The sequence below is a fragment of the Pyricularia pennisetigena genome, chromosome 2 (assembly GCF_004337985.1).
Source record: "Pyricularia pennisetigena strain Br36 chromosome 2, whole genome shotgun sequence".
In the NCBI taxonomy this organism is placed as follows: Eukaryota; Fungi; Ascomycota; class Sordariomycetes; order Magnaporthales; family Pyriculariaceae; genus Pyricularia; species Pyricularia pennisetigena.
The window spans coordinates 3525859-3539520 of NC_043741.1; the positions used below are offsets into that span (position 1 = coordinate 3525859).

General features: G+C 50.2%; 4 protein-coding genes across 4 annotated transcripts; all 4 read right to left on the reverse strand.

Moving 5' to 3' along the window:
• Positions 1-26: 26 nt before the first annotated feature.
• PpBr36_00973 (uncharacterized protein) lies at positions 27-745 on the reverse strand (the record flags this gene model as incomplete). Its single annotated transcript, XM_029888162.1, has 2 exons — positions 27-312; positions 465-745. The coding sequence occupies 2 exons, from the start codon at positions 743-745 to the stop codon at positions 27-29; spliced, it is 567 nt and encodes a 188-aa protein (XP_029751193.1).
• A 653-nt stretch (positions 746-1398) lies between these two features.
• Positions 1399-2521, reverse strand: PpBr36_00974 (uncharacterized protein; the record flags this gene model as incomplete). Its single annotated transcript, XM_029888163.1, has 4 exons — positions 1399-1617; positions 1709-2111; positions 2206-2422; positions 2503-2521. 4 exons carry the CDS (start codon positions 2519-2521, stop codon positions 1399-1401), a joined length of 858 nt encoding a protein of 285 aa, XP_029751190.1.
• Positions 2522-5597: 3076 nt separating this feature from the next.
• On the reverse strand, positions 5598-8237 carry PpBr36_00975 (uncharacterized protein; the record flags this gene model as incomplete). Its single annotated transcript, XM_029888164.1, has 10 exons — positions 5598-5630; positions 5711-6052; positions 6132-6484; positions 6567-6650; positions 6710-6827; positions 7011-7291; positions 7388-7517; positions 7692-7857; positions 7949-7979; positions 8054-8237. 10 exons carry the CDS (start codon positions 8235-8237, stop codon positions 5598-5600), a joined length of 1722 nt encoding a protein of 573 aa, XP_029752264.1.
• A 763-nt stretch (positions 8238-9000) lies between these two features.
• PpBr36_00976 (uncharacterized protein) lies at positions 9001-12052 on the reverse strand (the record flags this gene model as incomplete). Its single annotated transcript, XM_029888165.1, has 6 exons — positions 9001-9599; positions 9668-10213; positions 10288-10389; positions 10489-10570; positions 10621-11791; positions 11877-12052. The coding sequence occupies 6 exons, from the start codon at positions 12050-12052 to the stop codon at positions 9001-9003; spliced, it is 2676 nt and encodes an 891-aa protein (XP_029751188.1).
• Positions 12053-13662: the final 1610 nt, after the last annotated feature.

Here is a 13662-nt window from a genome sequence, read left to right on the forward strand (position 1 = left end):
CTCTCAAACTCCCATCCTTCTCTCACTCAGTTTTCCCCCCCTATCCACCCCCCGGCCGTCATGCCCATGCAGACGGCGGTCGAGTAGTCGGCGTCGTGGCTGATGCTGAGCAGGGCCTCCTGCACGACCTCGCGCCCGTCCTCGGCGTGGCGGATCAGAGCCACGGGCGGCCCTCCGCCGGAGGCGTTCACCACGGCCGCATCTCCCACGCCCCTGGGATGGTGGTCCGGCTGCCTGGACACGATGGTGATGTCTTCAAACGAGATGCGCAGGTGAGGGTGCGCCTTGATGACGGCTTCTTTGGCGGCAAATCTATACAGAGGGAGGGAGGGAGAAAGAAGAGAGAGCCGAGAGAAGACGAATGAATATGGCTGATCAAATTTCCCCAGAATGTCGTTTGTCCTTGTAAAGATTGCTTGCTGACACCGGACAAGATGAAATAAAATAAACAAAACAAAACTTACCGGCCAGCCATGAACTCGGCGGCCTTTCGGCGTCCGAGCTCCACGTCCGAGCCCTTCGCCGCGGCTTGCGATGGAGCCTGGCCCGGGGTGGTGGTGTTCAGGTAGTTGTACACACGGCCTCGCTCTTCTGGTAAGAGGACGCGTCGGATGAATCGATCGCGCTGCGGCCCGTCGAGGATCCTACGGATCCTAGGGATGTTGCAGATGTCTGTTCCCAGCGACAGGGGGAAGCGGAACTGCCGCCGCAGCATCGTAGCTGCAGCAGCTGCCGGGCCGGGCATTTGGTACACTCGGGTTGCCCTTGGGTCGGCCCTCGTTAGCTGTCGGGAGCCTTAGCTACCCTACCTAATGTAGAAGATGTGCGTGGCTTCTGCTTGGGAATTGTTAGTCTCCTTTGGTTGGTTCCAGTGAAATTGGGAAGCCCCATAAAAAAGTGAGCTACGATAAGATTAAGCTGAATACCACCACATGACTGACATTGATTGACGTCACCAGGGCGCTCGTTTGTTTTGTTATTTTCCATTTTTGGAAAAACATCCCCAATGACTTCAAATTTTCTGAGGAGACGGTCTTGCGAAGTACATCAACACTGATTATAATTGAGCTTGAAAATTAAACATGGATTTGTGTTGAGAGCGCAAACATCGAAAAAAAAAACTTATCGACCAATCTGTTTTGTAAATGCAATTACTTAGAAACAATCTCTTCTCTGTCGTGGATCCAGATCGAAAAGATTAGGTACCCCTAAAGTGTGAGACTCGAGGCACACAACAGCTGCATCGGTCGTGGAGACGTCATTAGATTTGTCATTTCACCAGCAAATCAGGACAGAAGTGCAGATTGCGCCTCATGATCCGATTATCTGCCAATCTTCGGGCAGCACCCGGCAGCACCAGACATAACTCCAGGTGGTGCATGGAAGTGACCCGAGCATTTAACCATCGTGCAACAGAGGGGCGCGCTCAGCATCCTGAGGAGGCGCCGACGACTCCCTGCCAGTCCAAGCGGGCAAGGCAACCACCAGCGAGAGTACGAATAATACAGCCATGATGGTAAAGGCGAAAATCCACTGCAGGGCGATGACCTGGCGCATGAACTGAGCGACGCCCAGAGAAGCGGCCAGGACGCTGAGACAAAAGCCCATTGTGTAGTCCTATTCCATGAAAATCCTAATGTCAGAAGCCGTGTACAGCCGGAATCGCTGGCGGAGGCCGGGGGGCGAGGCAATTGGCAAGATATCATACCTTGTACATGACCAGGAAAAACAGGCCGTACACAAAGATGGACCAGATAAAGATGTTGGCAAATATCCTTGCCACCAAAGACTCTGGGTGGTGCACCATGATGGCGCCATTCCAGTAGATGGCCACAAAAGTCCACGCCAACGGGCCCGAGACGACGGGGGTATGGATGAAGCGCGGGTACGTGTTGTGGCGGAAATACAGGAACGTAAGGTTGGCGAAATTGACGATAAGAACCACCTCAGCCCAAACAAAGTGGCCGTAGACAAACAGCATCACAAATGCAAAGTGCAAGAAGTTGTTGAGGATAAAGTGGCTGCCCACGGCGCAGGCTTGGTTCTTGCGGTCGAGGTTTGTTGAGAAGAGGAACGAGGCATATCCAACCTGGAGAATGAAGAGAGCAAGCCTACAAGTAGCATAAATGGGGTTAGCCTTGAACTGCTCCAGCAAGAGAGCTAGAGCTATCTCCTGGCAGGATTCAACAATATTTTTGCACTGACCAGTATAGTGATGTGATCATGTGGTCGAGACGGAAGCCTGTCAGGTACAGATCGTTGATGTCCCAGATCCGGCGGCGAATATGGAACGCATCGTGGTCGTCGTTGAAGGTGTAGTAGACAGACGAGAGCAGCGACAGGAGCCATGAGATGATGGTCAAGGCCTTGTACGTGATGACAGCATTGGCTGAGTGAGAATCCCTCTTGGAGAAGGGGTTTACTGCAGATTGGCGAATGTGCTGTGGTTAACAGACAAGAAACCGACCCGTTTATGGAAATTCACCACCAGATACAACTTACTGTTGCTGAGCCTGTCCATCTTGATGTTGTGCTTGGCTACGAAGCCTCCAGGGCTCTACGGGGGTTAAGTAGGTGAAATGTGGTGTACTCGTCGACGACCAGGCAATTAATTGAAAGAAAGGAGGAAGAAGGCAAAGAAGTGTAAGGTGGTGCGGCAGTTTGAATTTAAACTAAACAGCCAGTCAGGTACGATGACAAGGTGAATCAAACGATGTGGGGAGGCGTCATTGTTGGCTGTCTGCCCTATCTCACCTACCCACCTCTCTCTTACCTAAAGCACCTAGGTAAGGTGGTACAGTATAATACATTCTTTTCTTTGAATTTCGATCCATCCAACCAACTTACCTATCTACTTCTTTTCGGGGGCGAGGTGTGCACAACAACAGCTCTGCTTTCGCATCGTACATAACAAGTTTGCGGGGAAAAGGCCTTGGGTTGGTTAGGTCGGGTCATCAGACATACGGAATGATGACTGGATGGAGCATGGAGTCCGGGCGACACACGCACAGCTCACCTTTTGCTACGTACCACGCCACACCTGCAGACCAACCAGAAAGGCCGTACTTACTACTTGGACCAAGTCCCATCCTGTACAAACCCTCCCGTTTCGTCGGCCGGCAGGGCGATCAAAGGAACATCAGACAAGGGCCAACCCTTTTTTTTTTTCTCTCTCTCCCTTTCTCTTTACCTTGCGCGCGCCTCCTCATTTCTGTGGAATCATCAGGGCCAATCATGACAGCAACGGCCAATCGTTTTCCAGACTTGTTTTACAGACCCGCATTCATCATTTGCTATGTAATGCCTCTGGTGCAATGCAGGTGGTTTGGGGCGGATGGCGGTTGATCTACCTTTTGTGAATTGTTGCCTCCTCGGGCTGCCAAATGGCAAAATGTTCAGATCAAGTCCGGACGGTTGTGTTACTAAAATCTGATCTCATCACTGAAGGTATTGGCTCAATTGCTGTTTGGGGCCACGGCATCAGGTCTTGTCCAGGGACAAAAAGCAACAAATCTGAACCAGACAAAATCAGATGGATGGAACTGACGTCTGTTGACATTTGATTGATGGGAACGCGTATACAAGCGGGTGCAGGGGTATCGCCTGCAAGTCCCAGATTTAGCACTGTTTTGCTACGATCTGGGGCACCCTTCTGGACAATTCGCGGGGCACCTTGTTTGCTGATTGGATTGCGCCTCAGCTATGACAGCATAGACAACTAAGGATGATGACAGCCCATGTTGGCGGCGTGTGGCTGGTGGATTCCAGGGATCGACGTCAATGGAAGAAAAAGAATCACGAAAAAATACAAGCAAATCTCGACCAGATAGGGAATAAGAAATATATGTACCATAGTATGCATTGTGGTAATTGAGGTTACCGTCGGCTGACAAGACGAAACCCATATTTGCAAGGCCGTTCACTCCACCGTCAAGCGGCTGAAGCCGCTGTAAAATCGGACTTTTTCCTCCGATCTGCCTCTGAAGGACTACTAGAAGCTTCGACGGGCCCAGATCATGTGAGCTAGGTGATACTTACATACCTACCTGTCAAGCTGTGTACGCCTGTACTCTAGAACAGACCTACCTTATAGTATATCGTAACGGCCATCATGAGTGAATCCATGGAATCTTAAATACTTTGTTGGTATATAACTCACAAGGTTCTAGAGATTGGACGGGATAGGGGGAAAAAAAAACTCTCCGTCATCGCATAAAATAAACAAAAGAAAAAAAAGTCCTCTCATATGCATCCATGCATGTCAAGGCCCATCCCGTCCCAGCTGCTCTGCTTCAATTGGTTCTCCAAGGGATCAGCCCACAAATACGGGCAACAACTTGAAATGCAAAGTGTAGGTGGTGTGATCGATTTTTCGTGTATGCATGCTGTTTGGGTTTAGACAACGGGCATGAAGGGACGAATGAGAAAATGCTACCCAAGAGGAACTCATACATACTATCGCGCCTTTGTACAACATTGCAGATGGCAGATGGCAGATTCGTTACTACATGACGCCAACTGCCGCTATAACTAATAAAGAATCAGTAACCTTGTTTAGGTTAACGAGAAATGACATTCAAGAGAGAAGAAGGAAAGAAACAAAAATATATATATATAAAGTAATGCAATTGAACAAAAAGACAATAAATATAGCTAGGAGCGAAAGAAACAAATGATGCAAAGAGTCAGAAAAATGAACCGGCAAATCGCAAAAAATGCAGGCCTCATGGGACTCGAACCCACAGCCTTCCGCTTGAATCCTATTCTAGGAGGCGGACGCGCTACCTTTGCGCCAAAGGCCTTTGTTGGAAGACGGAGGATGTTTTTCATGTTATATTGCTGAGAATGTTTGGGAAAAATTTCTGTCCTTGGTTCAAAACCCGAGGCATCCACATGAATTCAATGCCAACTTCACCGTTACCAGACCATACCATAACATAGGTGGACGCTTTCGTCCATGAGATTCAACCTGAAACAAGTTCCGCGTCCCAAAAACTACCGGCTGTTTAATTTTTCCCTACTCCTACAAGTTGCCTCATCAAACTTGATATCCTTCCTGGCTTTGACTTGAATGGTACATTTCGCGCCAATTCAGACTAGAACAACGTGTGATTAATTGCGTTATCTTCAAAAAAAAAAGGTAATATTTCTGGGTAAAATTCAAGCCTTCAGTGTCGGGTTGCTACTCCCGATTGGATATTTGTAGTTTCAAGCGCTGAACCACATGTACCTAGTACATTTTTCTATTTGAATCACTTCAACGTTAACAGTTCACTTATGATACGAGGAGCTATATCGCCCAAAACATGACTGTAAACGTGGCGATCGACATGATGACGATGCCGGGGACGGGAGACTCGGGCTGCCCAGGTGCCATTCTCAAAACAACAAATTCCTTTAGGTTTGATACCATCTCATCCAAGCGTTCATTAATACTGCATGTTAATCTCTAAAATTTTCATGTCACTCTCGTCATCCCTGTCTCCGGGCAGTTTGTCTACAAAATGAGCCTCAATCCCGAGCTCGACTTGTCAGGCTATTTGAAGACAATTGTGCAAACACCCTCCACATACAAAGACGCATAGCAGCCAGCCGCCTTATCCTTGGGCCTTTTTGATCAAGTCGGCAGCCTGGAACATTACAAAACACACCAATGTCAGCGTATCCCAACAAGTATGTATGCAGTACATTTCTCCCCCCAGTAACTCACCTTCTCAGCAACAGCATAGACGGCAGCTTGGATGTGCGCCGCTGGGAGCAGCGGCATGATACCAGCGTCCACGACTCGCAGGTTTGTTGTGCCGTAAACTCGCAACTCTGTGTCCACAACACCTCCGTCTTCGAATGGGAGCATCGCCGTCGTCCCTGCTGGATGAAATTCCGTGCCTAAACCACGCTGGATAAAATCCATCAACTTCGCCGTGTTCTCTTCATCGGCTTCATCGTCGGCAGATTTGAATGGCTCTGAGGGCGAGGGCGAGAGCGCTTGGATTAACGAGTTGGTTTTCATTAGACGAGCATTCATTCGAAACGACAGCATTGCAACCTCGCACTAACACATCGCCGCAATTATAATCAGCAAAGATACCAATCGCCGGATCAGGATATGTACCATCCTGTTTAACACATACGTCAAGCGGATGCGCGCAATATCGCGGGTCGATGACCGGTTTGTTGTCCTTGAGAATGTTCGGGCCACTGGGACGGACAGTGCCGCGCGACATGGTGCTTTGAATTGCAACTGTGTATCGGCCGGTAGAGTCAACCATGATCTCTGAGGCAGGCTCATCGATTTGGCGGAGAATGCCGAGTTGCAGACGAGACTGCTTAGTGTAACCTCGTCGCACGGCTGGGGGTGCGTCGTCGAGCAGATAACGGTCGAATTCCTCCAGCATGTACTTTCCCGTCAATGTGTTCCACTCTGTTGTGAGTGCCTGAAGAGACGGGAAAGCTACGATGGATATCAACGGGGCGGTAAAAGGGCCTTTTTTTTGTCGGGTTGTCAGCTATAATGTGTAGGATGCATAAGACCTTCGGCGCATGAATATAGGAAACAGCTCACTCACCGGTGCGGTTCATTCTGTATGATAACTCGGCCTCGGCTAGCTTTGCACCGTTAACTTTTTTGGGGCTAAATATGTTTGGGTTATCTGTTACCTGTGGTTAGTCTGTGATGGCCATTCCCAACTTGCGCGCAGTAACAACTGACAATTGTAATCTTTTCCCACCATGCCATGGTCTTGCAGGTTGTTCCCTACCCCTGGCAAATCGATATGTACGGTGATGTTCAATCTTTTCAGCACAGAGGCCGGTCCTATCCCCGAGACCTGCAAAATTGTCGGAGTGTGGATCGCACCTGATGCCATGATAACCTCGCGAGATGCAGAGACTCTCGAACTATGGATATTATTCGAGTTTGAGTCGCGTCTTGGGACGAACTACACCAAGTCATGATCTGTGAGACTCTCTAGGTCCTTGATAAGGGTGGATAAGCACCAACGCAGACTAACCTCCACTCCCTGGATGTGCTTCGGTGTGGGCAGACCCTTGGTCGAGCTCATGAGCCCCTGCGTGCTGTCTACAAGCAACAGTCGAGTGGCCATTTGGCCGACGGCAACATGCATGTTCGGGCGCTCCATCACTGGATCGAGGTAAGCGACGCGGGCGTCACACCGGGACTGGTTGATGGCTTGCATGCTGGATGGACTGAACACTACGCCAGCTGTGATTCCAGTATTCATGTCCTTGAGTATCTGCAAGCCGAGTTCTTCGTAGCCCTTCAGCACGGCATCTAGTGACGCCAGCTCAACAGCAATGTCAGTTCATCCCTACCCGAGGCCTAATATCTCAACAGGACCTAAGAAGTGCGGAGACATGGGCAGCTCACGGCTATGGTTATAAATAAATTGAGGATAAGAAACCTCGACAGGACCAGATGTTCCGTGAAAGGACATGTCTGGATCAATCCCCAGCGAGCTGGCCGTCTTCTCATCAAGACCCATTGTGTACGTTTCGGTCTATGTTACTGCTTCGTTAGTATCTGCACCGACGGAGGTCCAACCCGCCCCGAGATTTCCTTGTTGCGTCATGCTCACCTTCTTGAAATAAGGCAGCAAGTCGTCCTACGACCAGCCCGGATTTCCCAAGTCCCTCCAGGCATCAAAGTCACGCTTGGAACCTCGCGTCCACACCATCCCGTGGATGAGCGTACCGCCTCCCACTCCACGGCCTTGGAGATAAGGCCGAGGCATATGGTCTAGGTGCTCCTGTGGCACCATATCGAGGGTCCAGCCGTTGATGTTGGTGATTCCTCGGCCGACGTATGCCGGGTACGTAGTAAATTCGGTTCGATTGTCCCTGCATGTTTTAGTGATATCCAACATTCTTGAGTCAAACGTCTGGGCTAGCCGAGCAGATTGCACAACGGGGATGCAACGGAGGGGCATACAATTCACCGGCTTCTATAATGAGTACAGTGACTGCGTCAAGTGTTTTAGTGTTAGCGTCCGAGTACAACTTTGAATCTGGCGGCATATGTCAACAAGGCACTTACTGTTTGGGTCTTGACTCAGCCTGTTGCCAACAACCAACCCCGAGAGGCCGCCACCCACAATAACATAGTCGTACGTAGGAAGAAGCTCATTCGCAGCACGCTCGACAGGGATGACTATACTCATGGCCTGCTGGATCCAAAATAATGCTAGCCCCAGGACCAGGGCGGTCCGGTTAATCGACATGCTGTGCTCGTGTCTCGATCGATTTCTGGGCTTTATCGGTTTGGAGAGAAAATTCGCCAAGAAGATTTGAGTCACAATATTATATGATGAAAAAATGCTCTCCTGCTGAATCTCGTTCCGTTTCGGCGGACGCAGGCAGCCTTGGGGGCTGAGTTTTGTTGTGCTAGACTGCAGTCAGTTATTCAAGAAACACTCCCGTGGGGTTTCATAGACCATCATTCGATTTTGAGCGGCTGTGCAAAATTTGGGAAAGGGAGACCATCACTGCATTGAAGACACGGTCTAGTCTGCTCCTTCCAAACAGGCCGGGGAATATCAGCCGTGACGTGATATAATATAAGACTGGCACCAAGGTATAGTCCATTCAAGACAGTAGCCATGCCCAGCCTCGCATCTGCACATACTGCAACAGAAGCACTCGGAACAATCGGTCTCTCTAGATATGATTAAAACAGTAAGAATATTTTCTTTTGATTGTCCGTCAACTACCTAGGTACTTAAAACACCTTCCAAACCTTCCCACACATTAACCGAATTCGACAGAAAGCCATACCAAACAAAAGATTACATGGTCATTATCATTTATAGTTGTCACAAGCGTGGCTAGTGGGTATCCTTGTATATGCCAGCTATGACTTGCCGTCATCTGGATGTAAATCCGCGGCAATGTTATTCGTCCTCCTTCGATGAAATTGTTTCTTTTTCTCCAAGTGACCTCAAAGCCACCAACCTTTCCTAAAACAGAAGAGTAGTGGAATTCCGTTCAGTAAGGCACCTTCTCCTCCCAAACAGGCGGGCGCGTCGACTCCCTGTCCCAAACAAGCTTGCCATTCTCGTCGAGCTCGCATCCCTCGTCTGTAATATGGATAACCTTGCTCGTGTGCGCAACCTCTTGCTTCGATACTCCAGCGGCATCACGCGGAATCCAGAGAAGCGGAGGCGTGCTTGTCACAGCGGGCGGATAGTATGCATTACCGTTGATCTCTTCCGAGTACAAGTTATCGAGATCAAGGTCAAGTTCAGCTCCCTGCGGCACCAGCTTGCGCAGGGTAGCGTAGTCGGCATAAACCCAGGGCACAAAAAATCGTGATACGAAGTTGCCTCGCTTGGCAGAAGGTACAGTGGCTACATCAGCGGCTTCAGTGTCCTTGATGTCGGCGGAGCTGTGCGCGCCATTGGAGCCAAAGCCATTCGTGGCCATGGTAGTGCCTGTCGCGCCTGATGGGCCAGCGCTGAGGGCTCCGTTGTGAGGCGCGAGCAGTGCCTCCTCCTCAGCCAGAAGCGTTTGAGGGAGATTGTAAAGGAGAGGATCCAGAGCATTGCTGAGGGTGAGCTGGAAGAGAACAGTGAAGAGGAGCAGGGCTAGGATATGATTCGTCAGTAACCCAGGTTGACAGGGACAACACTCTTGTTCAGCAACGGAAGCTTACCAGCCATCAGGATCGCCGGTCCAACCGCAGTGCTTGCACCGAACAGACCGATCATACAAATCTCAGCAATATAGACACCCGTGAAGAGTTGTTTGAGGGCGCGAGGGTAAATAAGACCTCTCGTGTCAATCTTCGTGTCAGTGACGAAGAGAACGTTGTAGCGCCAGGCGATGTAAAACAGACACATGGCCAAGCATGCGAAGCCTAGCACTAGAGGAGTGATGACGGCGTAGATGATGGCAATGCAGGTGATCATGGTGTAAACGGGAAGCGTGCTCCCCCAAGAGATCGCGCTCAGCGTCGCCCACTTTTGATACAAGGCACGAGGCGTTGAGGCCAAGAACCTGTACATGAGCTGGAAGATTACAAAGCCAACAATCTGCGAGAGAACACCCGCTGCGATTGTGAGACCCTGTACAAGGAAGTAGTTATTGTAAAAATTGCCCGGCTTGGGTAGTGTGGAGGCGAGAGTCTGCGGTATCAGTTGCGGATCCAGTGCCATTTGCTGAAGTTTAGGGCCAAGATCGGTACCAGCGCTACCGACGGCTAGATGTGAACGGGATGATTAGCCTTCATGACAGGCTACAATCATGAAAGAAACCCAAGGTATGGAGACTTACTAGTAACGAAGAAAACCTGAACGATTTGGAAGCAGAAATAGGCATTTTGGGTAAAGAGTTCACACCTGGAGTGGGACGGCTCTCCAGAAAGCTTTGCGCAAACTGTACCACAGTGGCCCAGGTTAGCATTTAGAGCGAGGCTCATGATTTCGACCTGGCCGGCGAGGGCCAGGATAGCAATAATTGCCGGGTGTTACTTACGTCGCATGATGATGGGGACAAGTGACATCAAGATGGCGAGCGCCACAGACGGTAGCAGGCCAGTTATAACGCCCATGATTGCCTGCTTAGTGTCAGTAGTATTCCCGGGTTTGGGAAATTGCGAACACATACATCTGGAATAGCATTCAACCAGCTCAGCCATGAAACCTCTCGCTTCAGCTTGTCAACGTTGGTGATAATGCCCACCACCAAGACGGGGAACGCCCAAAATATGATCAAGGCTGCGATAAAGGCCAGGACCAAATAACGGCGAACGACACGTTGCCACCACGAGACCTTGAGGGACGACCAGATGACATCGCTAGGTGTGATACCAATATAGCGTGGTGCCATCTGAAGACCCCGATGATGAGCAACCACCTGGTAAGCAGCCTCGGCTTCACCCTGGCTCCGGAACTCAACAAAGACACCGGGAATCTTCTTGGAAGCACCTGAGCGGTACTGGCGTTGGGCTTCAGCCGTTTCGGGAATAAGACGGTGAAGTTCATCACGGCAGAAGTCAATAGAGTCAACCTTTGAGCCAATCAAGCCCAGGGCGCCAGTGCGGTGTGTTGGTCGCTTCCCCTTGGGAACCCATCGAGCCGCAATGCTGCCAGATTCGGTATCCAGTTGACCGGCTTCGTGTTTGGAGGCGTCAGCTTCGGCATCAGAACCACCTTTCTTGAGAGCCTGTCGACGGTTTTTGTCGGCAAGCTTGATGAGCTTGACTTCAGCCTTCTCGAGTCGATAAGCGTTCTCGTCGCGCTTCTTGACCAGTTCGTCGACCTCCTTCGTCTCGTATGTGATCCAGACGTTGCGGACCGAGGGCCCAAATACCTGTCGCAGGTGAGCCTCGTCGAGGTAGGCGTCTGGCACAGAGGTGAAGAGGACGGTCCGAGACGAGATACGACGCGAATACAACGGGCTCAACAGGAACGCCTGCCGCAGGTTGATGTAGAAAACTAATTCGCGGAAGATCAAATAGAGAATGAAGCCGTAGAAAATCCAAGCGGTGATTGCATGGGCAAAGAATCGGTGTTTGCCCTCTTGGGTCCCGGCATCGACGTTGGCATAACTCAGCCTGTCGAGCTCCACCTGACCGCCCCCACCTGTGATGTTGATTGGAAATAGGATGGGCCAGGTGATACAGCATCCAACGAAGGTTATGACAACGGACATGCGCATGTAGCGCAGGTAGAGATAGGCGTCCAGTCCTTGGTGCTGGAGGGCAAAAGTGTCCGGAATCTTCCAAAATCGGCCAACCCAGTTGAACAAACCATTTGGCAATTCAGGAGTGCGTTCGCTGGATTTTGATGTCAGCGTCGTCCGCGTGAAATCGGTCGCGACGATATCGACGCCAATAGAGTGGATAGAGTCGCGTAACTTACCCTGGTCGCAGGCTGCCGATGTAGGTTCTCGGCGCATACCATCTTCGCTGGCTCCTACGGAGGATCAGGAAGATTGCAAGGTAAGCACCGGATGCGATCAGCACCGGAACAAGAGTCGAGTACAGGCCCGACAGACTTTTGTTCTCCACGAGTTCTTCTTGATTATTATTATCCATCTTGCCGGCGAGCGCTGAGTGGCACAGGAGCCAGCGATGGTTGGCCTAGACTTGAAAACAGATTTGGTTCAGTAACTGACGTCCCTGTTATTAGTTGTTAGTTGGCGAAGCAGGGTTATCGCAGTTGTTTATTCCCCAGGAACAGGGTGACAAGAGCCGATAAATAACAGATGAAAGCCAGACCGTAAAAGGGACGAAATAAACAAATGACACGACAAGGTGATATAAGGAATGCTATATGGTAAATTGCAAAAGGACCTGGGCTGAAACAGGGCCGAATTCATATCTAGCAAGGTACCGAGCTCGTGGAGTACGGTACAGGGTGACTTACCAATGGGTCGATCTGTCTTGGATGCTAACCGATTAGTTTGACACCTGTTGAACGAGCCACTAAAGCAGGGCTGGTCTATTGTTGTTTTTGCCGGCGGCTATCGATCTACCGGTAGACTGGAGAAGCGGAAGTGCATTGCCCCAAGTCAGCGCAAAAAAACAAGAAAAAAAATTCAAAGAAGAAAAAAAAAGGGGGTGAGGTGAGGCCTCTGCCCGATGGCACACACAATAGCTTTTGAGGGAGCTTGCTAGGCCCAAGCTCTGGAAGCTCGCGTATGTAGGTGGAGTACTGAGGGTGTCACCGCCCCGTTTGTCCAACAGATGGTAGGCCAGGTAGAAGGGAAGAGAAGAAAGCGAAGCTAGGGACGAGACGTTTGACTGGAGAACGCAGGGTGACCTGAAGTCAATTAAAAACCAAATGGGAAAGCAAGCGGCAGGAGCTGCAGGAGGAGAAAGGTTCCCGTCAAGTCAAGCTTGCGCTACTGAATTTGAGAGGCATGGCCTCTCGCTAGTGCAATGTGGATTGGATATCTTGAATTATCATCTCTCTCGGACCGGGATGATGACGTCGTGAGCCACCCCTGCAAGGGTGCGCTTTCCCTGCTGGCGCATACCCTGACTCCTGATCACGCTAAATCTGGACATTACCACAGCGGGGACGATCTGACAAGGTCTTGCCTGCCCTGAATTTTGATCTTGACCTCCATATCAATTCTTTACGCATAATACGTTCTCGGCTCATTGCGACTTGGCTGTGGTCAAAGGGTGGATGATAACGGAGAGAAAAAAAGAGAAACCCGAATTTGTAGCTTTTTGCGTTAAGCGAGCAGAACTGTATTCCATACCCACCTGTCCAAACACTATTAAGGTAAGGTGATGTGTGAGTAGGTATTGTAGGTCTTTCATTTCATCCCTTGGGGCGAATAGAAGGGGTTATCATGATGATGGTGTGTACCTAGACTAGTCTAGTCGCTTACTGCTGAAATTTGTCACCTACATTCGATCGATCTAGACTAACGCGCAGATTATCTGCGCACCGCACCCAATCGACCAGAGTCACACTGTTGCGGGGTTCAGCTTTGTAGTTTCGATGATGCTCAAAAGCAGTAGTAACACGCCCAAAATGATCTTTGGCGCCATTGTTGACCTGTGCACTCGATCCCAAAACCCTTTGCAAAGCCTTACTGTGCGCTGAACTCTGCTTGAGACATGGACATGGACGGAGATCACTTAAGCGCCACCTAGCAACCCTTTTAATTGGCGCCTCGGCTGCCATCATA